Raw genomic sequence first — 24,333 nt, forward strand, 5'->3', positions numbered from 1 at the left:
AAAGTTTGCAGCTTTCTCCCTTTATTTTTGTGGATTTTATTTGTCTTAGTTCTGTAATATACTGTTTTTTTGCTAAAACAAAACGTATTTCTAATCTAGTTTAGATATATATATTAACCACCAATAGGTAGTTATAGTTAGGACCTACTTACCATAGAAAAATGGCAACATTCTATTCCCAATAACTTTGGCGCTGATTGACGTATCTTCGTGAAATTTTCAAAACTAATTTTTCGTTGATATCAGCTCTTATGTTGAAAGTTCAGGGGTGATTCGTCAAGGGGGGCGAGATGAAAGGGGGGTCCAAAACGTGTTTTCTCCATCTTAATTTCCATGGGAAACTTTAGACAAGGACACAGGTTGAACAGGTGAACGGAATTCCTCCAAATTTGGCAGGGAGAAGGGTCTTGGTCTAGAAAGCACGCTTTTGTTTATTTGGTGTAAATCGGTTCAGTAGTTTTTGAGGAATATCGAAATTTACAGATATCGATATTTGGTAATTCAGCCATCTGATTGGCTGAGGCGTTACGAGCACGAGCTTGCTGCTGATTGGCTGCAAGCGGTGCGAGCGGTTGAAACTAGGAAGTGTTGGCCGCCATTGTGTGATTCCGTTGAAGCGAGTAAGGGGAAAAAAGGGTGAAAAAAGTGGGAAAAAGAAGGGTAGGAGCATTGTAACCTCAGTGGGGTGTTTAGGGTGTGCTATAGAGGTGGTGTGAAGCGAATTATTCACCCCTACCGGTGTGAAAGTGGTGGGCTACGAAAATGAAGTGAGGTATTGCCTAGAGTCTGATGCTGCTAGGGTGAGCTCGTGCGGGACTCGGGGATTAAATGTGAGCCCAAATTGTCTCTTATTCTGTGAAGTCATGTGCCGTGGCCGCAGCACTACACTATGGAAGTAGTGTCAGCATGTGTTTATAACTATTAGGACGAACTACTGACCCGTACTGTTCTGAAAGTCCTGGGGTACGTAAAATATGTGAGGTACTGTCTAGAGTCTTATGCTGCTAAGCTGAGCTGCTGACGGACTTGGGGATGAAAGCATGAGTCCAAACTGTGTGTCATTTGCTGTGAAGTCATGTGCTCTGGCCGCTGAGCCACATCTGTCCAAGTAGAGTCAGTATGTAGTTATAGCTACTTGGATTAACTTTTGTTTCGAACATTGTAGCTTGTGTATGGTGCTTAGGGGGTGTTATAGAGGGAGTGTGAAGGTAAATATGCGCGTATTAAATCAATTCGGTATTTGTGATGTGCTAACTACTCTCTCTTACGGATCTGATAGCGCTGGGGTGTAAACTGAGATGCTGACAGACTCGGGTAAAGCCGTTAAACTACTGACCCCTACCGGTCTAAAATTGCTGGGTACGGAAATTAAGTGAGGTATTGCCTAGCGTGTCATGCTGTTAAATTGAGCTGCTGCTGGACTCGGGGGTGAAACTTTGAGCCTAAACTGTGTGTGCTATGCTGTGAAGTCATGTGCTCTGGGCGCTGTGCCACACGTTTTCAACTTGTATATTGTGCTTAGGTGGTGATGTAGAGGGAGTGCGAAGGTAAATCAATACGGTATTTGTAAAGTGCCAACTACTTACCCTTATGGGTGAGTAGAGCTGGGGATCAAAGCGAGAGGTCTAGCTGCAAAGTGAAATGGTCTGGCCGCGGTGCCACAGCTGTGTGGAGAATACATTTTGGCGAGGGTCCGGGAGTTGCCGTTATCTGTACCTAAAATAGCGGGCTTAAGTTTTAAGTTGTAGGGTGGCTCTAAAAAGAGCCCTTGTGTTCATTAGTTGGAGCTACATATAAGTGCAGATGCACAGCTTCAAGTCATTCAGGGAAACTCGGATTCCCTGATCTGTGAAGTGTACTTCATCAATTCTGTATATATCCGCCATATCAAAACGTATGTTGTTGTTGTAGATGGAGCACATTTTGTGGTCTCTGAGGTATGTTGACTTTCTTCTGAGATTTTTCCATCTGAGGAGAAAATTCTTTGGATCATTTCCACTTCTGTCTTTGGCATATATTGGAATATAGAAAGGCAGTTTGAGTCAAAAGTAACATCAATTGTTCAAAGGTGTCAAGGTCAGGGTGTTGGAGATGCAAACAGGTTTTAACCAAAGGCAATAATTGGTGCCACTTCAATCCTCTCTGCCCAAACCATTTAACGTCCACATTTTGTAAACCTAGGTCTAAGTCAATACGTCTCTGTTCTGCATACTATCATTTTGAAGGTATGGCTGGAAGGTATGGAAAGATGTCTGTAGCTCATGCAGTTCCCTCGTAGACTAAGAGATATGTTTAAAGATGGGGAACTAGTTTCTTTTCGCATAGAAAATGGTACCTGATTGGGAGATGAAAAGCATTGTTTTTTAAAAGTAGGGTGCACATTCGTTTTGTGGAAAAGCATCTTTTTGATTGGTTAAGAAAAAGAAGTTTGAACGTGGAGTATATGTAATAGAATAAAATTTGCTCAACTAAACCACACCTGCTACTTGCTTTTGTAAGGCACTGTTTGAACTTAAAACAATCGTGAAATTTCAACCTGCACATGCCGGTAAATTTTCAAGAAAATGTTGCAAAAAAATATTGTTAGGTTTAAAAAAATGTATGTACTTTTAACCTCAACGTGTTGTAGAATGTTTTAGAAAGTTTATTGATAGAATACTAAGTAGCATTTCTGACTTCTATGTGTACTTGAATATTAATAAAAGTGTTTATATGGAAAATTAGAAAGATAGTAATAGAGAGAAGTTTGAAAGATAAAAGAATCAAGGAACTCTTCTAATGTATTCTTTATTACCTACTGGTAGTCGCCAGCAGGTAGTTATAGATTTAGGACAGAGTTTCCATAGGAAGAGCATTTTTTCTTTGCTTATAACTTTGGCATCATTTGATGAATCTTCATGAAATTATGAAAACTAATTCTTTCTTCATATCAGCTCCTATGTTGAAAGTTTGGGGGTGATTCGTCAAGGGGGCACCGAGATAAAAGGGGGTCCCTAAACATGTTTTCTCCATATTAATTTCCATAGGAAAGTTTCAGGTCGAACGGGTGAACGGAATTACCCCAAATTTGGCAGGGAGAAGGGTCTTGGTGTAGAAAGCACACTTTTGTTTATTTGGTGTAAATCCGTACAGTAGTTTTTGAGAAATATCGAAATTTATAGATATCTATATTTGGGAATTCTGCCATCTGAGGTGTTATGAGCAGAAGCTTGCTGCTTATTGGCTGTAATGGTTTTGCAACTAGGAAGTCTTGGCCGCCATTTTGTGATTCTGTTGAAGCTAGTAAGTGGAAAAAAGGGTGAAAAAGTAGAAAAGGAGGGTAGGAGCACTGTAAGCTTTGTGGGGGAGTGCAAAGCGAAGTAGTCACTCCTACCGGTTTGAAAGTGCGGTGTTGCTCAGAGTGACATGGTGCTGATATGATATGGTGCTACACTCGGGTATGAAACCGAGAGTCTAAACGGTGAGGTAATTTCTGTAAAGTGATGTGGTGTGGTGTTTGTAGCATACGTGTGCAGTAGTGTTGGTAGGCATTTATACCATACAGGGAGTGGGAAGCGAACTAGTGACCGCTACCGTGTGTTGATAGTATCCTGGAAGCGGGAAGTGAAGTAGTTACGCCTAACAGTGTCAAGACTTGGGGATGAAGTTGAGGTGATTGCTGTAAAAGGTTGGGCTCCGGGAGCTGTAGTATACGTGTGCAAGTAGTGTTAGTAGGCGTTTATACGATACAGGGAGTGGGAAGCGAACTACTGACCGGTACCGTGCGTGCGAAGTACTCGCGACTACCGGTGTGAAAACTCGGGGATCAAACCGAGCTGATTGCTGTAAAGTGATGGGCTCTTGGCGCTGTAGCATACTAGCTGCTGTAGTGTAAGTGTGTAAGTAGTGTTAGTATGCGTTTATAATATATAGGGAGTGGGAAGCAACCTACTCACCCCTACTGGTGTGAAGACTCGGGGATTAAACCGTGAGCCTAAATTATGAGCTCATGGCTGTAAAGTGATGTGCTCTGGGCGCTGTAGCATACATGTGGAAGAAGTATTAGTTTCCGTTTATACAATATAGGGAGTGGGAAGCGAAATACTTACCCCTACCGGTCTCAAGACTTGTGGATGAAACCATGAGCTCAATGCTGTCGTCATGTGCTCTGTGTAGTATTCCAATGTAAGTCATAGTAGAATGTTAGTATGTAATTCTACTAGAATCTAAGTATGTAATGTTAGAATGTAGGGCTGTCATGAGGGGAGCCTTGTGGAGTTTGTACAAGGTGCTGGAGAAGACAGCTGCCTTGCTGTCTGCTCCTGTTGGTGGTTGTTTCAGGTATCTTGTTTTCTTGCAATAAATCTACTTATTGGATCCACTGCTGCTTGCCTCTTCACTACATAAATTTGGCAACGAGCAGGAGAAGGTAAAAAGAAAGCACCACTCACCAATATTTCAAAATTGGTTGTGTTCTGCTGAAGACCCTTTTTCTTCCTGTAGCTGTTTCTACTCATGCCAGGGTCATCGGCTCATTGAATTGTCATCCGACTTCTGGTAGGATTTATATTTTGCGCTTCCTCTGATTCTTCACTACATTCTGGTCGCTGTACTATATGTGTGTAAGTAGTGTCAGTATGTGTTTATACTAACAAATGGATCATGGTCCTAGGGAGGGCGACATGTCAGGCGCAGGTCATGCAAATTCCCGGGGTGTGTATTCGCGGGACATTTGTGTTTGCTATTAGAGGGCTGGTGCATGGCTTCCACCCTATGATAGCAAATACTTGTTTGACTACTTGAAGCGAGAGGAGGAAAACCTCTAATTGCTTTAATAGAGGGGATGTGGATGGTAAAAATGGAACGAAAAAAACATAAAACAAAAAGTGGGGTCTCACCCGTTCTTTTAATGAGGCCCCTAGTGGGTAATGTTCCATGGCCAATCAAATTATTATATTGCGGGGTCTCTGTAGGACTGGGGATCTTAATGTCACATGTAAATTAGGCGCGGAAGGGCACAGAGTCATTTTGCAGCCTAGGGGACATTTACATTTACATTTACATTTACTAATTGTTCAGGGGGTTCGGGGCCAACTGAAGTCCGGGGATCGCCACACTCAGGGGCTTTATTTAAATATGCAGGGTGGGCATCGGCAGTCCCTGAAGCCTCTGTGGTCCTAGGCAGTGCCTTATTTGTTCGGTAATCACCCGGGCAGTACTTATGGTGTTATAAAGTGATACCCTCAAGGGAGACAACCATTACAACGCGGTCCTTACACCGCGATACCATTACGACGCAGTCATCACAACGCAAGTCGTTACAACGACTTGCGCTGGATGGCGCTATATACTAACGAATAGTATGATTTACTATTCCAACACCTTCCCTACTGTAACATAGGCTGGAGTTGGAATAGTAAATCATACTATTCCTAAATCCAGCGCCTCTAGCTCAAGTCGTTGTAACAACTTGAGTTGTGATGACCGCGTCATAATGGTATCGCGTTGTAAAGACCGCGTTGTAACGTCATACAACCTACACTCATAGAACTCTTGCACTTGTACAATTACCAAGGCTTCATTTGTCTAATAGTCAGATTATGTTTGGTAGGTGCACTCTAATATTAGATAACTTTATCCTTAAAATCTCTTATAAACAGATGATTTTCACAATAAATAATAGACAAGTGAAGTCAGAAAAAGAAGACCTATACACTCAGTTATTTATTTGAAAAAAAAGTAACCTTTATTAAAACAAAAATGAATAGAAACGTAACTTTAATTAAAAAAACGTGGTTTGGACTCCAGTGGAAGCAGTGTAGGAAACCTGCAAGACAAAAATGAAACATAAGTATGTGTGCTATGTGGAAGAAGTAAAGAAAGGAAGTCCGAATGAAAGGACGATAGTGAGAATAGAAGGGAGGGGGAGTGGGTGGAAGGGAGAAGGGGAGGGAGAGTAAAAACAAGAGAGGGAGGAGGAGACAGAGCGTCGGCCTACTGCACCCAGCCCTTAGTGTTTACCCTCCAGTCACCAGTTTGTCTAGGACGCTGGAATCACGAGAAAGAGTGTGGTTCAGCAAGTCCTTAAAATGAAACACATGAGGCCAGAGATTACGGGCCATATTACAAAGGAATGGCGATAACATTATCGCCGCTTTAGCGGAAGGAAACTGCTGCTAAAGCGGCGATAAGGGGTTGATAATATACCCTTGTGAATTCCCATAGAAACCCAGGTTCTGGTGTGAACCTGAGCTACTATGGGAATTCACAAGGGCATATTATCAAGCCCATTCTAGGCACTTTAGCTGCAGTTTCCTGCCGCTAAAGGGGTGATAATGTTATCGCCGTTCTTTGATAATATAGTCCTAAATTATTAGCTACGGGACAATCGCTTTGCATGCACCTGTGCACCCAGGGTGCTGCACCCCAGTCCCTTCCCCCGCACTGTGCTCAATTGTAGGTCTTGCATACCAAGGCTTCACTGCTCACCTGCCACCACCAGTGTGTCCCACAACGTGTTGGTGCAAGCTTTGAGTCCTGGGTATGTTTGTACAGTAGACCAGGTCTCCGTCAGGGACAGTGTCTTGATACCACAATGGAAGGTGTCAGAATGCCCAGGGCATCATTGTGGGGTCAGCTCCCACTCCGCCCTTCTTGAGGCAATCAATGGAATGTCTGAAAAGGGAGAAATAATTTAATGGTGGAAACGCCTGAAGGTAAATGAAGGTTTATTTCAAGCTTGATAGAAAATAGGAGTTGAGTGCATCCTTCGTATTTGAAGTACGATCTACCAACAGTTAGTGGTAATCGTGGTTCAACGAGGAGATGGAGTGCTCGAGAATTAACAGGATTAAATAATTACACGTTATACAACTGTTTATATATAAAGGAACAGAGCACATGCTAGAAGCATAATGTGCGCGTGTAATGCAGTGGCGGAAGCCTGTGTGCATGTACACTTAGTAACGAGCTCACTACAGTGTCCTAAAAGCCAACTGCTTGTGTCTGTAGGGCAGTGCTGCCCGCAGGCACAGGCCTACAGTACAGTCCAGCAGGTCCTTAAAATGAGACAGATGTGACTGAATGAGGTCAGAGATCACATCATTACGCACAGCAACATCACTTTTTCGCACAAGCCCACTCAAGATGATGCACCCCACCCCTCCCGCAGCATCGCTCTCAACAGGTGTCTGTAGGGCAGCATTGCCCATAGGCTCAGGCCTACAGTATGGTACAGCAGGTCTTTAAAATGAGACAGAGATGTGACTGAGTCAGGTAAGAGATCACATCATTACGCACGGCAACATCGTTTGTTCGCACCTGCGCAGCCCGAGTGATGCACCCCACCCGTCCCGCCGCACCGCACCTAGTTGGAGGCCCTGTTCACCCAGGCCACTCTGCTTACCTGCTGTCATTGTTGTGTGAGCAAACACTACGGGCAGCAGTGCTCACAATTCAGATGGAGTGTTGATTCCAGGATAGTGTACACCTCATGGATCCCCTTTCGTAGACGACAGGCACAATTTAGAGCCTGTGTTGATTGCTAGGATGGTGTACACCCCATGGATCCATTTTTTTTATTGCGCATTGCGATATGAGAGGTGGATGCAGCCATATCACCTGAGGCAGTGTGGAAGAACAGAGAGATGTGGCGTCGTAGGCATCCTATTTATACGTATGCAAAGTGGTCTGGGCCTGCGTATGCCAGGCCAGCATAGGGGTGTGAATATTTATTCCGGGGACCTGGGCGTTGTCCAGTTCCTTTCTGGCAAGGAAGTTTACTTATGTGTGTTTCTTTTGTAGTTTTGACCTCGCAGAGTGTACAATTTACCTTAATGTAGCATGTGTCGGGAGGGCGGAAACTATTGTTAATGAGATGGTGTTTGAAAAGATTGAATGGTGAACATCGCATGTCGTTGTCAAAGTTGCGGATATGCACAGACACACATGTCAATGGTGTGTGGTAATATTGAAAGTGTTGCTATCGCGAAGCGTACACATGTGAATGTGCTCGGATACAGGGAGGATCAGCAGTGAGGCTACGTCATACACAGTGATAACACTCATTACAGTCAAGCAATGCATGTCAAATGTGAATCTGAAAGTCTCACATATAACACACTACTATATTGGTAAAGCCCGACAGAGCGTACAGCAAATTAAATCTACACATTGCTGTTTACTGTTTGTCACATGTGATCTATGATGTGCACTCTGCCCATGGCTCCTAATCCATGTCTTGAGGGGGCCCTGAAGGGACTGACAAAAGCAGAAATAAAACAAACCTCAAAGAGCTGTGTTTAGTTTCCTTCTTGATTCCACTTTAGATACTTCCTGCAGTACCCCAGCAGCAAACAGGAGACAATTGCACAGCAAGGTAGGAAAATGGAAGATAATAACTGCGTGATATCACTTCCGCTACCCTGGTATTTGGTGATCTGACCTCCAGAGAGAGTTCCCTCCTTCTCTGAAACAGAGATTCAGTTCATTTTGCTCTTTATTGAATGGATGTGAGTTAATAACATGCAAGAAAACATGGCATCTCGTTTTTTAGACGGGCCCGTATGGTAGAAGCTGTTAGGCAAATTGCCTTGCTTAGAGGGTGCTCTTGCACATCACGGCCTGACAGACGCGCCCTTTATTCACATGCAAGTATAATTCACTCAATTGAAGACAAGCACTTTTCGTTCCAGCTTGCAACGCTAACAATGTTGCAGGGTGCAGTACCTTATGTGGCCAAAAGAGATTCCAAGGGACACCTAGTGACAGCATGTGGTACTGCACTCTTTCACTGCTTGATGTACAGTACAGCAGTAAATATTGCTGCACCCACAATAATGTGCTTCAGAGCTAAATACTTATAAGGTTTCAAAGGCGAGACCAATTGCATTGCAAATGCTTGTTTGAGCAGTCACTGGGAATCCTTAAGTTAGGAAGCATGCTCCAGTGTTTGCGAAAGGTAAAAGTTATCACTGTAGAGTATAGCTGTCTGTGGCTTCACTCAACCTTTTATCTCATGATTTGCTGTTGCATTCTGGGGTTTTGAGTCATTAAAAGTGAAACTACCAGCTCCAGACGTAACGTGCTGCACGTAAAAAGTGAGACATGTGCATCTTAATCGGACAAACAAGCATATGTGTGCCATTAGCTGTCTCCCACCCGAAATTGCCCCCGCTTCCATAGAAGTCATTGGGGAGAATACATTCCCCTATTTTTCCAAAACTTTCACTTTCTTTTTCTAATAAGTTATGCATAAATCAGCACTTGGCGTGCATGTATAATAATGTATCGTTGCATTGCTCTTAAAAAAATGTTACATTTCTTGTCTTGCATACCATTCATTCCCCTGTTCGTGCACATCTCAATGTATACCTGGCAACACAAGGAAGCTCTTGAGGAGACCGAAAACATCGAGAGAAATATTATTCAGTTAACTTCCTTTACGGGCATTTTTAAGTGTAAGGAATATAAAAATAAGTTTACTTTTGCTGACAAAAACTTGGAATTCTACAAACTAAATCGGAGCTCTGGAATTTGTCTGAAACTCTCGATTCCAGGCAGCTGCACTTTTACCGCCACATGAAACAGCTGGAGCACCAATGTACTGTCCCCAATGACACATGCCTTTCAAGCACTTTTCTAAATCACTTTGCGGTGGGCATCCGGTGGCGCCGGGAGGGACATCACCCAGAAAGTAACCTCACCTACCTGGGCTGACATTATTTACCTATTATGCGTTTTTATATTAAGCGAACTTTACCCGAAGGTGTCAGAGCGCTTTGCAATAGAACCAGTTACATTACATAAGAACTTCAGAGGACATGAATAACATAAACGATACAAACAGATAAAAAATAATACCAAGTACAAAAGTCTACAGATACTAGTGGTTAGAGTTACATATTTAAAAGTTGCAAATTCACTCAAGGGTACATTTTAAGAAAGTTGAAGCGATTAGGGTTGGCCAAATATATATGACCTATTTACACTACATGATCTTCTCGCCATTGCTGGGGTTCTTGCTTTCAGCCCAGCCTTCAGCGTGTTGTTGCACTCATGGGCAGTGATCTTGGGCCTGGAGGGATCCCCCGAGATGGTGATGGCCAGATGACCTCCACGTAAACATAGGGGGTAACAAGTCAGGCTTTACTTAACGTGCCAGAGGCGGGGTAACCTTCTCTGTTGTCCCCAGCATTGCTCCAGGCATCGGTTGAGCGTTTCAGGCTGGGGAAGCTGAATCGCAGAGGTGCGCAGCAATGGTCTCCTCACCTCCAATATGGCCGCCATACTATATACTATTTAGTACACCGGGGCACTCCTCTCGATTCACTACAAGGGCACCTCAGAAAGCCCACAATCCTCAGGCCCCGATGTAGTGGACCACGCATTACCAGGCTCCGTACCTTGGGCACTGCCATCTTGGCAGTCACCAACGTAGTCACAGCCTGGCTGACACCATGCACAGGGAACTGCGATTTCACTCCCTGCAGCCGGGTGGGAGGCACGGAGAATGGCATCAACTGCTGCTAGGATCCCCTTAGTGACGGGGGTATATTTAGATGCCAGGATGGGACCAGAAGTGGAAGCTCCGCAAGCTGTATCCTACTCCTTCACCAAGGAACACGTGAGGATACGGCCGGGAAATCAAAGAGGACTATGAAAAAGAAGAATGATCGCTCTTCTTTGCCCTTCTCAAAAGCATTATTCAGCAACTAATAACTCGAAGGTCTCACATTCAGCCTCGGTTTCAAAAGATCTTTGAGGAAAAAGAGTGGACAGTGAAATAGTAGGATTATATTTGTAGGAAAGTTCCCCTTTTTGCATGGTTCCCCCCCCACTTTTTGCCGGACATCTGATGCAACCTGACTTGATGTTCCTTGGGTCCATGCCAATCAGGCAGGTACCCAGGGCCCAGGCAAGGGCCCTTGGTACCCACAATTGGCATATCTCTGGTCTCAGATACGTCCCTTGTAAAAGGTACCATGTGTACCAAGGGCACTGGGACCAGGGAAGGCCTTTAAGGACAGCAGCACCTATTGTGCCACCCTTAGAGGGCCTGTATCTTAACACCCACACACTACCATTGCAAGCTGTGTGTTATGGTGCAAAGAAAAGGGAAGAGTCAACATGGTAAACATCCCATGCCTGCAACCAACTGCCTAGGCTCGAGCTAACTCACACCTGTAGCAGGGTGCAATAGCCCTTAGGTGAGGATACAGTGGAATCCACTAGGGTGCTTTTAAGTACCTACCTAAAATCCTTCCTAAACCCCTCTTTAGTCCTTCTTATCCCCCAGTAGTATTTCCCATTTTCCAACCACTCCTCTCTGTCCCTCAAACATTTACTACTAATATGTATACTCCTGCATGCGGAGAGTATGCCGTCAGAGGAGAGATTATGGAGGGGAGAGAATGCGACCTCTGCACAGAAAAATATAGAAGAGGCGTAAACATTGCACATAGGTTTGTAAATAGCATTTTGTTACATTACATAAGACCTTCAGAGGACATCAATAACATAATCAAAACAAACAGATAAACTCTAAATTTATATAAGAATTGTAGTGAGTACGAAGTCTACTAAATATACTAATGGTTAGAGTTACATTTATAAACGTTCCAGATTCACTCAAGGGTACACATTACGAAATGCAGTTTGAGACTATGTCAGTTCGACACTCTGATATGACTACGTTCCTCATCAAATGACCTGTCCTACAGTGAAGTTTAGGCTGCTGCTGTGATCACGGATGTGCACCATCCTACTCACTTTCAAGGCCAGTTCATAAACAGTGAGAGAGTGACGGCTTTTAGAAATGGAGGCATCTAGTTGGCAGGCTGTTACCATATCCAAGTAGGGACCATACTTCTTAGTAAGGATAAGGGGGGGTACATTCCTTAAATAACCCCCACTCACCCCTCTGGCAGCTTGACAAGAGCGGTCAGGCTTATCTCATGTGCATTTGCACATAACCAATAGAAACACAATGAAAACACTGCAAAAGGCAAGCTTGAAAAAATATCCAATATTTTATCTGTGCAAAACAAGACCAAAACCAATAGAAAATCCACCATACAGTTCTTAGAAATGTCAATAAGCGAAAATATGCTTAAAAAACAGTTCCTTGAAGTCAATAGCTCCGTCTGGGGCTATTACAGAGTCATGAACAAATCAAAGCAGTTCTGGCTGACCGCAGCTTCGCCGGCCGACGATGGTGTCGGGAAAACCTGCAAAACAGTACCTTTAGAAATACAGGGCTTCGGCAACATCTTGTGCTCTGAAGAGCCGGCGTTGGATCTGGAGGTCTGTGCAGAAGTCGTCTGACCTGTGAATTCACATGCTTTGCAGCTCAAACTCCTAGAGGTTAAAGTTGGGAGCGCCGGCGTCGGCAGGCACCAAGGCTGCAGTGTGAAGTGCAGCAATGTGGCGTGCGGTACCGTCAGGTTACAGCGCAGGGAGCGGCTTGGTGACGGTCGTCCAGCGACAGCGGTGAGACCAGGGCTGCAGTGCAAAGTGATGGGGTACTCGTCTTGGTTCTGGCAGGTCACAGTACAAGCAGCTGCATAGTCGTTGCTGAAGCACTGTCGTCAGCTGAAGAACTGAACTAGATTGTGCCGGCATCAGTAGGCCAAGGCTGTGGTGCGGGATGAGAGTGGTGCATCATGTAACTTACCAGTGGTGCCCTTGAGCCACGTGCAGGCAGTGGCGTCAATGTCGGCGGGGAAAGATGTTTTGTTGGGATACCAAGGGGGCGGTGTGAAGTGAGGCAGTGCAAAGTGCGGTACCCAAAGTTCACGGTGCAAGCAGTGGCTTGGTGGCAGCATCAAAAGGAGTTATCAGTGAGACCAGGATTGTAGTGCATAGTGCGCTGCACCCCGCAGCGGTGCCTTCAGGACACGCAGTCAACGGCGGCATCAGTGACAGTGTCAACTAGCTTTTTCTTCTGTTGCGATATAAAACACACAGTTCGCAGTGATGGGAAGAGATGAACTTGAAGTCTTTGCTGTGCCTTAGACTTCTTGAACAGGGGGCAAGCTCTACCTCAGATCGTTAGAAATACTCAAAAAAAGAATTTGCAGAAAGTTCATTCCAGTCCTTTCTCTGCCCAAGACAGAAGCAACCACTGCAGACCAACACAGCAAAACACACAGCAAACTGGTAGTTCCTCCTCACAGCTTCTCCAGCTCTTCTTCTTGGCAGGTTTCTGAGTCCCAAAATGATACCACATTTCCCTTTGTTCCCTGTGGCAGAGAGCATCTGTGCTTAGTCCAAACAAGTTCTATCCACTCTGTCCCAGGTTCCTGGCAGGAGGTGGAGACAGCACTGTGTAAGGCAGACCAGTCCTATCCAGGTGCAAGGAAATCTCCTTCCACTACTCCAAATGCAGCCCAGGTCTAGTCAGCCCATCCCCAACTCATCTAGGAAAGGCAGGACACATCTCACCCCCCCCCCCCAGTGGCTGTCTACATTGAATGCACATCCTTAGCCCCTGTCACTCCAAAGCCAGACAGTCAATTCACAACCTAGCAGAGGCACACAGCATGGTTAAGGAAGATAATGCCTACTTTCTAAAAGTGGCATTTTCAAACACATAATTTAAAAACCATCTTTACTAAAATATGTTTTTTTTTAATTCTTAGTTCAGAAAGCCCACACTCTTGTCCCACTGGGGAGTTGTATTTGTAAAATGTTACAAAGCATCTCCCGTTATATCCTATGGGACAGATAGCCTTTCCATAGTGAAAACAAAATACACTGTATTTCACTAGCAGGACATGTCACACACACCAGTACATGTCCTACCTTTCATCCACACTGTACCCTGCCCATGGGGGTACCTTGGTCCTACCTTAGGGGTGCCTTACATGTAAGAAAAGGGAAGCCCATGGCCTGGCAAGTGGTGGCACTTGCCAGGTCGACATGACAGTCACAAAAGCAGGCAGACACTACAGTGGCAGGTCTGAGAACCCTTTGAAGGGCTGCTTGTGTGGGTGGCACAACCAGTGTTGGCAGGCGCACTAGCAACATTTGATTTACAGGCCCTGGCACACATTGTGCACTTTACCAAGGACTTACCAGTAAATCAAATAAGCCAAACATGGAAACACCAATCCATAAACATAATTTATCATAGAAGCTCTTACACTTTAACACTGATCAGCAGTGAGAAAGTACGCAGAGACACTAAACAAGCAAATACAGAGTCAAAACCAGGAGGTCAGGAAGCAAGAAGAAAGGGGAAACATGCCAAAAGATGCCAGGTCTAACAGCGTCCATCACGTAAGCTGAGATTCATAAGTGCATTTATTATACGGAATTGCTTAGAATAAGCCTGCAAGCCTTTTCTACTTTCCAAGGCATCCTTTTTTTAGGACTTACTCCTTGCATGTAATAGAGAATAAATGTCGTTTATAAGTTGTCCTGACTGCAAAGCACTTTTAACATAACTTTAAAAAATATGAATGAAATAATGTATACAATAAATAGTTGCATATAAGTGGTTTTATGTTTACTGGTTTCTCTTGCTTTTTCAGGACAGGGAAGACTATGATTGTTTGATAACTTAAAGTGCCTAATTTCACACTTGGATAACAACTGTTGCTCCCTAATTAAATTATGTATGACTCTTCAATCGTTATTAAAGAGAACACTTTTTCTCTGATTCCATCTCTACCTGTATGAAAAATGTGTGAATACTTCTATGAGCAAAAGAGAGGTGTACAATCACAGATTGACTGCCTAAAAGTTAAGTAAAGGGCATTCCATTTTGACCTGACAGATGGCAACCAATTTTCAGAGATTTGTATCTGGCAACTCCCAACTCCATAACACTTTTCCCCTCCACCTGTATGGCCCAAAAATATATTTCCCAAAACTGATTGCTTGAAATTATTTATATCCATTATAGCTCAGGTATGTGGCACATGCTCAACGGAGGTGGCTATCAAATCATTTGCCTGCAGCAGTCTGCATTGACAAGGTAAAACATCAAACAAAATATCCTCAACATCATCAATATTCAATGGATCATTTGCAAAACAAAGGGTGATTTGCTTTTTCTCCTTCGGTTTATTATAAGTATGTTACAATCTAAAAGTGTTTTTGTGGAAATATTTCATATATATCGACTTTATTTTTATGGACTTAAAAACGTAATTTCTGTCACTCTTAGGTGAGCCATGCCTAGATGTCATATTACTTTCCACAGACTACCACTGTATATTTTTACTTTATGTTGAAAATACTATGATGGCATGTATGTTAATACTTTGCGTGACTATGTGTAGGCGATGATGAAAGATTCCACTAATCCTTCCTGATACAGAAATGACCGTAACCCAAAGAGAGGATTGCACAAGCTGTTGGAAAAAGCCAAGTTTGCCTTGGACTGTGCACGTTTTCTCCTCACTGGTTTGAGTGAGTTAAATTTTTACCAAAAAGTGGCATTGTGTTACCAAGGATCACGATGTAACTGCTGCTCTTGGTGAAATAACAGTTGATCTTTGATAAGATAGTTCATGTGTCTTCATTATCATTAAACATCTTGTTACATGTGGTACCGTAGCATATCCAATAGGCACATGAGGATTCAACTGTTGCAGTTTCATTGCCTTTCCTCTCTTAACTGGCTCCAAATGAGAAAGAGCAGGTCTGCTCTGGTCCCAGGAGAGGGCTCCAACGTGAAGTCTAGTGACAGCACACAGCACTGACAGCGCACACCACTCCAAGTATTACCTCACACTTGTGCATCACTTGTACTCTGTAGGTAAGCCGCCCCGTTTTACAACTTGGGTGTAGGATCCTTTCAGGCACCAGATACTTGTTGGCAGTGCAATCTCTCAACTAATTGAACAGTCTCTGATCACATTATCCTGTCTAACAATAGGGTCCATGTAGGGCACAGCTAGGAAGGTGTTCTTTGCTGTTTTGTTGAGCAGGAGATCAAAAAGTGAAATAGTTCACTCTGCAGATTGACCATATCTGTCTACACCCTCTTACCTATGAGATTGATCTTCTGAACCTACTTCTTTCTCTATCACTTTTCAGAAATATTTTTCCCCACCGCCAACATGACTAATGAACTGATATCACTCGTGCTCGTGTGACCACTCACCATAAGCAAACTGTTGGAAGCGTATGGTCATGTTGCATCCTCTTTGAAAGAAGATCCTAACCTATAGTTTTGTTATCCTTTCAGAGTTTAAGTAATCTGTGTAGAAGGCCAAAAGCTGGCCATCCATGAACGTAAAAAGATGCAGTGAAAACTTGCCATTAAGATCTACCTTGCCAGAAGAGAATTGAAGAAACTAGCAAATCTAGAAGCAAAGAACGAAGGTCCAGTTGTCATTGACCATTTCTTGTCTAATTATACTATTCTATTTTATGGTGCCCTAAGGCCTTTTGGGGTTAGGAATGTGCTTCAGTTAAGTAAAATTGAATTTAGAAGTAATTCATTTATTTTAACCTGTGTTTTGTTTAGTCTTTTCCCACAGATCACCATATTAGGAAAAAAGACAGGTAATGTCTTTGTACACAAATTAAGGCATTCTCTACTGAATATTCTGAATATGAGGGAGAATCACAAGTTAAAATCCTTCTTTTGAATACAAAGTGTGTTGTATTCTTGCTAATTCCTACTTCAGATTTTCTTATATCCCACCACCCTTTATTGTGCAGAACAATAAGGTATTATGCCAAAGCCGTAGTTTAATTTTAGCTTCTTAATAGTTACTTAGAATCCATTGGACTCTCTAAACTAGGTATATTTATTACATTCAAGCACAATTCCCATTGTACTAATGGGTACATAGTTCATGCATCTCAAAGTACTTGTTTTGCAACAGATTAGTTGGTCTAAAGTACTTTATGGGCACTGGATTTGAGAAGATGTGACCATAGAATATTCTCATGTCATAGAATCTGCAATGAGTATTAGAACCCTTACTCAATAATAAATCATTAATTGGTTACCAACAGCCATCAAAATGTTTCCTGGAACCATCCAGGATCTATTCACACACCCTGTGCAGTTGCCATTAAGGTATCCTATAGTGAGCCACACTCATTCTAAAGTTGTCATGGAGTCATCCTATAGTAATTAACACTCATCCTGAATATTTAAAAATCATCATGCATATTAAATTGCAGTAATCAGGACACCATCTCACAGTAGTTTTTCAGACGACTCTAGAGTCATCTCATTTAAATATTTTGCCCTATTCACATACTTCAGGATGGTTTCAGATGACTTCAGCAGATAATTACAGGAATAACTCAGCTGGAATCATCTTATGACCAGATTGACTCTAGGATGATCTTCCTTTTTGACCTGGGTTAGATTCTGACTCCTTACCTTGTACTCCTGCTCGGCTTCCTTGACGGGGGTCACACGGTGCTCCCTGTGTGCCTGGGACTCTCTACAGACCACACACAGGAGTTCACCGTCGGTTTCACAGAAGAGCTGCAGCCTCTCCCCGTGCTCCTCACAAAGACTTCCTGTGGCAGGGCCTCTGGGCGGTATATCCAGTCTTTTCACCATTTCTACCATATTTGCTAATCTCTTATTTGGCTTCAGTTCTTTCTCAAGGTCAAACCTCTGCCTGCATTCCGGGCAGGATTTCTCCAAATCCTCGCTGGCCTTGAATCTGGTGAAGCAGGAGAGACAGAAGATGTGTCCGCAGTCTAAGGTCACGGGGTCAGTGAACAGGTCTGTGCAGATGGAGCAGGTGGCCTCTTCTAACAGCCCGGCTCTGGGGTCTGCGGCCGCCATGTCTGCAGTGAGCTTTGCTGGCTCCTTTCACTTTTACGTTAAATACTGCAGAGGGGTGAGAGCGGTGCATGCGTGGAATGTAGTAGAACTGGATACACCACAGGCAGCACATCAAGGAGCAGATTACAAGCAGAGAGAGAGAAGTAGATGGATTGTTCTGGGCCCAGCCACACTTGCTCTGGGCAGAGAGGGTTGGCCCTGTTCTGGTGCAGTGTTCCAGGGCCTGCCTCTGGCTGGGATAAGTGATGTTGGTCCTGGTGGGAACAGTTAAGGTTGAGAGCCCTCTCCAAGTAGCTCACTTGCAGTGTCTTCCTGTTCTGCTGTCGATGCTCTCAGTTGTGAGTCTAGCGCATTCCTAAGACTTCTTGGCACTTAGAGAGCGGCTCCAAGACCGAGACAGAAATGTGATGGAGTTCTGTTTATATAGATAGGTGAGCCCTGTGCCCTGTCACTGCTTCCGGGGGCAGGTGAGCACTGTGCCCTGGCAGACATGTAAGTAGGGCAGTTTCTGACGACAGGGAGGCACTGTGCCCTTGCAAATGTGTAAGGACCGGTTTGTAGTGGGAAATGAGCACTGTGCTCTAGCCGGCATGTGCAGGGATAGTTCTTGGAGATAGGTACTCACTGTGCCCTAGCAAACATATAAGGGGGCAGTTTCTGATGTTAGGTGAGTACTTACCCCTAGCAGGCATGTAAAGGGGCAGTTCAATCTGTGGTGATAGGTAGGCACTGTGCCGTAGCAGGCATGTATAGGGGAAATTGCTGGTGACAGGTAGACACTGTGCATAGCAGGGGTGTAAAGGGGCAGTTTCTGGTGATAGGTAGGCACTGTGCCTAGCAGGTATGTGTAGGGGCAATTTCTGGTGACAGGTAGGCACTGTGCATAGCAGGGGTGTAAAGGGGCAGTTTCTGGTGATAGGTAGGCACTGTGCCGTAGCAGGCATGTATAGGGGCAGTTTCTGGTGACAGGTAGGCACTGTGCATAGCAGGGGTGTAAGGACAGTCTCTGGTGATAGGTAGGCACTGTGCCGTAGCAGGCATGTATAGGGGCAGTTTCTGGTGACAGGTAGGCACTGTGCATAGCAGGGGTGTAAGGACAGTCTCTGGTGATAGGTAGGCACTGTGCCGTAGCAGGCATGTATAGGGGCAGTTTCTGGTGACAGGTAGGCACTGTGCCTAGCAGGCATGTATAGGGGCAGTTTCTGGTGACTGCTAGGCACTGTGCCTAGCAGGTGTGTAAGGACAGTCTCCGGAGATAGGTAGGCGTTGTGTCCTAGCAGGTGTGTAAAGGGGCAGTTTCTGGTGTAGGTGAGCACTGTGTCAAAGCAACTGTGTAAGGGGGACAGTTTATAGCATCAGGTGTGCACTGAGCCCTAGCAGGCTTGTAAAGGGGGAGGTTCCTGGTGATAGGTAGGCACTTAATCTTAACAGTCGTGTAAAGGGGCCGTCTCTTGTAGTAGCTGAGAACTGTGACCTAGCACACGTGTAAGGGGCGTTTCAGTCTCTGGTGATGGGTAGGCACCGTGCTCTCAATCAATACCAGTGAGAGAGTATTGGAGTATGTCCTCATAGCTAACAGATCAACACACAAAAAATACTTGAGGCTTTTATAGTCACACTAATAAGTGGATCAGACTTAAGAGGATAGGCTCATAAAAAGATATTTCAGAGGTCTTTTCACCTTTAATGTATCAAGTCATGCGTTGGCGACCTCTCCAACTGGGGTAAGAACAAAGCCACTACAGCAGACTCAACCGAATGAGAAAAGAGGTGCCCTGGGAGTTAATATAAATCTTGTTTCATGACAAATATTTAGCTCCTGTTTGAAGCAGATATAGTTAAAAATACCTTGAGGTATACTCAAATAATTATTTTACTATTGAGTACTCCTGGTATCCTTTAAAAACACTAAACATTGGTCATCTGGGGAAATACAATGATTCACCTGGCCATTTTGTATCCATCTGTTACAAACATGTTTCAATCTATACAACAGTCTAAAAAGGTCTAATGTCTTATTCAGAGTATTAGGATTCCCTTTTTATGGTATCCAGTAAAACCATGCACAAAGAAAAGAATGATTCAAACCCCACTGGTCCCTCCTTTTTTAAATTAGTTCCACCGCAGTTCTAAAACAAGTGCCCGTTATATGTCTAAAATTCATTCCCACCAAGTGATGGTCATTAAATAAAGGCAAATCCAATTTACACAATCATGTTTAAAAGACAGAGGACACAACTGTAACAATGGTCACAACTACTCTCCTGTGTTGCTATTCAGTAAATTACCCCTGTGCTCATGAATGGGGTTCATAAATATGCAAGTAGCTATTTAAGTTGGCTGTATTCACACTAATTGCGCTGGGTAATATGGCAGTAATAACGTGCCCCACACTATAATGTTAAGTTGTTTAGTAGCCAGTAATGACCACCTCAGCCTACTTTCTATCCTTGCTTTGAAGATTTACCCCCAGAGCTAGCCCAGCATAACATCTGACTGAGTGAACAAGCAGTAAGTTCACAGAGACAAAGCCCCCAGGCCATCCAAGAAACCGCTTCAAATTCTAGCACGTTTGCCCCAGCTGTTGGAATCCAACTCCAACACAAGAAACCACTCCCAATCGGAGCATGTTTGCACTAGTCTGTGGACTACAACTCCCATGAGGAATGTGACATCCAACAGGGGCGCAGTATTTCCTACAAGTGCATCATCTACAATGCGTTTGGCACCTAGGAAGCAAACTGGATGAGTCTTTAAAAATCATACCGGGATTACAGTCAGACCTCCCACACTACAGTACTGATGGGGTTCGGGGGGCAGCTAGGTGCAGTGGTAATGTCTACCTTCTGATGAAGTAAGTGAGAGGATGTATTTGAATGTGGGCTATGTTTACCTCAGCTCGTTCCGCATATTGGGATATTGTAATGGACAGGAATGACGCAGACTACACGACTTCCAGTCAATTGTGTGTTTATATATATATATATTGACAAAAAAACAAAGTTTACAGGGAACTTCTAGTTAGAGTCAGATTTTACTCATACAAAATCAGAACAATTCAGCCATTATAGTTACTTGAGTTAACTATAACTCACGCCCCGCAATACACTGCTAATGACCTCACATATTACATCACTCATGACATGGTCAGTGACATCACTAATGATGTCAGAAATTACATCACTGATGACATCAGTGATGACATCATCCAGTGACTGTTAGCGTTTTAAAAAAGTTTGTGTGTGTTAAATATGTATATTAAGGTGCATTGGTTAATCAGAGGGTGTATGAGTGACTCTATGGATCACTCCATGGATGCGTGATTTACTGGATTGTAGAAAATAGAAACCTTCTCAGGGGTCTCACTGATAAACCTGGTCCTTTTAAACCAACAAATTAGAGATTGGCACAGAAACTGTAATATAACATACATATTTATTAACCTCAGATGAGGGAGTCTATGTCACACAGAACCCTCAGGAACTGCAGGAGGCAGTCTAAGGAGTTCAGAAAACAGGGGCCTTATATATGCTTAGGTTACATTAGTCAGCATAAAACCAAGGGGAGGTCCTGGCACATGTAAGCATGCAAAATGACTAATATGGGTATACAAGACTTGCTTGCTCAACAAAGTGGGAGGGGAGTTACTTCTCCTTACTAGGAGCAGGTGCATTCTACTAGCTAGGCCCCTCTGAGCATGTGCAAGGTCTGGAAGAGGGGAAACAGCACATGGCTACCTAAAATGGCTGGCAAGTACAAAATGGGCTTTCAGCTCAAATCCCTGGAATCTTCAACAGGATAAGTTAGTGATTAGGTGTGTTGTGTTTTGTCTTACTCAATCATTTATTCTACGGCTATGTTTTTGGCCTTTAATAGCTGAAAACATTCCTATGCTCCAGTAGGAACACAGAAAATATTTGCACATTAATTTTAATAAATGTATCAATATCTTAATTCATTGCTAGGTGGGCATTTTCCATTCTAAACATTTCATTAAACGGGTACATATGAGGTATAAGCAGGAATACAAAGGGAACAGAGCATTGGGTCATAATTAACATACAGATAGCAGGAGAGAGTAATGACTATTATCACAAACATAATTATCATCATTTTTCTTTTTTTTCAGCCTGAGCAAAAAGTGAACCCTAGAAACATCTAGTAAAAACATTTTCAGGGTTCCTATGCATTTCAGAGACCATCATTTCAATTTCAGAATAGCCAACAGCACATATCTAATAAAAACATTTTCAATAGACCATTTCAGTTTCTCTCTTATAAGGGCTAGAACATCAATCATTTTTTAGGAGGGCAAAGTAACATTTTTCAGTTGTTCCAAAAAACTTTTCTCATGCCGAATGAACAAAACGAATGCAAATATTAAAGCAACTAAACAGACTATTACAAAAACAATACTGGCTCCAAGGGACCAGGAGGACCACACAGGGTTATACAAATTAGGACGAAGAGCTGCAAAGGGCTGCTCCTCCTCAAAAATGGGACGACCAGAGGGGTACATTATTGACAAAAAAGAAGTCCTTGAGGAAATTGAAGCTGCTCACATGAGCATCTTTCCTGCGTTCTACTTTTCACAATCCGAACTATGCAACATCAGCTCTAATAAGGACTGTCAGTTTATTTACACAGACTAGCTAATAAAAAACTGGCAATGCACTTGCAAAACTATGTAGCATGAGAATAACATACAATAAAATGGTCTTCTCACCTAAGAATTTTTAGAACAAAAACTACCCACATCTAGTTCCCCTTAAAGGTCAAATAAGGGAACAGCAATCTAGACTACTCATCCTTTCATAATGTCATCAAACAGGATGGGCAGTAACATAGCATATATATGTTATTCATTTTATTAATGCTAACAATGTTTAAAACAGTATTACTGAATAGCCAATTAAATGTCTCATTGCTATTTCACAGACAGTTTAGACAGGCTCAAAAACAATTGAGAAAAAGAGAGAGAAAACATAAATTTGCCTACTCTTCCCCCATTTTGACAGTATGGAACCTGAAACATGTTTCACTTCTGTCAACACTATCAACCCCTATTTGTAGAAACTGGGCATAAACAAACTCTGAGGAGGAAAATAGCACATTTGAGCGACCTAAAGAACATGATTAACCAACCATCAATCCCTTTAGTAAGTATACTAGTTGTAACATGAGGGCACATGAATTCAAACTAAATTTCATTGCCTCCGCTTTTGTACAGTAGTCCTCATTCTAAAAGCATTAGTGCTGTATATATGGCAAAGCTTATCTGTTAATCAAAGTTCACATATACCATTATATTGCCGTTTTATTCATATCAGTGCATCCCTGTCATCTTTCAAAAAGTTTCAGAGGTCAAAATGTCAAAGCAAACCTTACTGTGACCCATGCAAGGCTTCTAAATGTAGAACCCGACCTTTTAACCCTTTAGCAGCTGTCCCATTTTGTTTACAAGGGTTTCCATGCGGCTTTCCCTGATTCAAAGTCACCCTGGAGACAGCGAGTTGAACAAGCAGACCCATTCCCCTGTTTGCCAGTTTAGAGGTAAGAGAATAACTTCTGCTGGTTTTGATACATATTTTCAATTGTAAGCAGTGTGCAGTATACTTTTCTAGCAGTATAGAAATCAGCTATTTGTGTTATACCTAAATGTGTGCATTTACTAAAGCCGCAGAGCAGTTAAAAAGCTGCTCTGAGTGGCAGAATTGTTTTTAAATAGTGAATTTTAACCAAGTTTGACTTTGATGTTTGGGGCACTTAAAAATGAATCTCCTACAATGTTTTTGCATAATAGGAATCCCCATAATGTTCCCTACACATTCCAGAGATGGGGCATCAGAAATATATAATGTATACCCTTATAAAAATGAGTTTTGTACGCCTGGGTAAAGTGACAGTTCACATGTAAGTTTCCCTCCATTGTGATAAAGTGTCGCTTACATTCAATTGAGTTCACAGTATGATTATTAAGCTTTATAAAGGCTAAAAAAACAAATTTAAGGCACGTCTTTTTTAATAACTTTTTTTTCATATATTTTTTTTTTTAAACCAATCATTTTGATAATTCCACATATGAAAAGCAAGCTGCATCCCTTGCCTATCATATTTAAACGTATTCATTCATAAGCCGAAGCACAGAAGCCTAACTTGAAAAATGAAAAAATCTGCGCCACTTTTTAAAGGACAGTCATTATTTAACATTAGACCCACGGATGTGCTTATGTAAAAAAGGCATTAAGAGAGAAAATCCCTACTGTCAATCTGTTGTCTGCTACCCAAAAAAATGAAACTGTATTTCTAACTTTTAAAACACTAGTCTGAAATGAAGGGTTTTATTGAGTTTGCACTGACTTAAATCCTAGCTGAGTCAGCATCCCTTGCTCTCTGTGGCCTACAGTTAAAAAGACAGCTGCTGCTTAGTGACAGTTTACAGAGCTGTTTGAAAGCTTCTTATTTTTAGTGTTGAAATGTAAGCACAGTGACAGTCTATTTAAAACTGAGGCATTTCAATGTATCGGTCTATAATGTGTGTTTAGTTCAGCAACAACCAATTTACTCAGATGATGTGAAATGCC

General features: G+C 42.9%; 1 protein-coding gene across 1 annotated transcript in view; it reads right to left on the reverse strand.

Moving 5' to 3' along the window:
- The window catches only part of LOC147662875 (E3 ubiquitin-protein ligase TRIM21-like), a 171,100-nt gene extending 153,351 nt beyond the window's left edge, over positions 1 to 17,749 (reverse strand). The window contains exon 1 of the mRNA XM_086950829.1: positions 17,333 to 17,749. Coding sequence (XP_086806955.1) covers positions 17,333 to 17,749 — 417 coding nt within the window. The remainder of the gene's footprint in view (positions 1 to 17,332) is intronic.
- Positions 17,750 to 24,333: the final 6,584 nt, after the last annotated feature.

The sequence above is a fragment of the Lissotriton vulgaris genome, unplaced genomic scaffold (assembly GCF_964263255.1).
Source record: "Lissotriton vulgaris unplaced genomic scaffold, aLisVul1.2 SCAFFOLD_2502, whole genome shotgun sequence".
Taxonomy (NCBI): Eukaryota; Metazoa; Chordata; class Amphibia; order Caudata; family Salamandridae; genus Lissotriton; species Lissotriton vulgaris.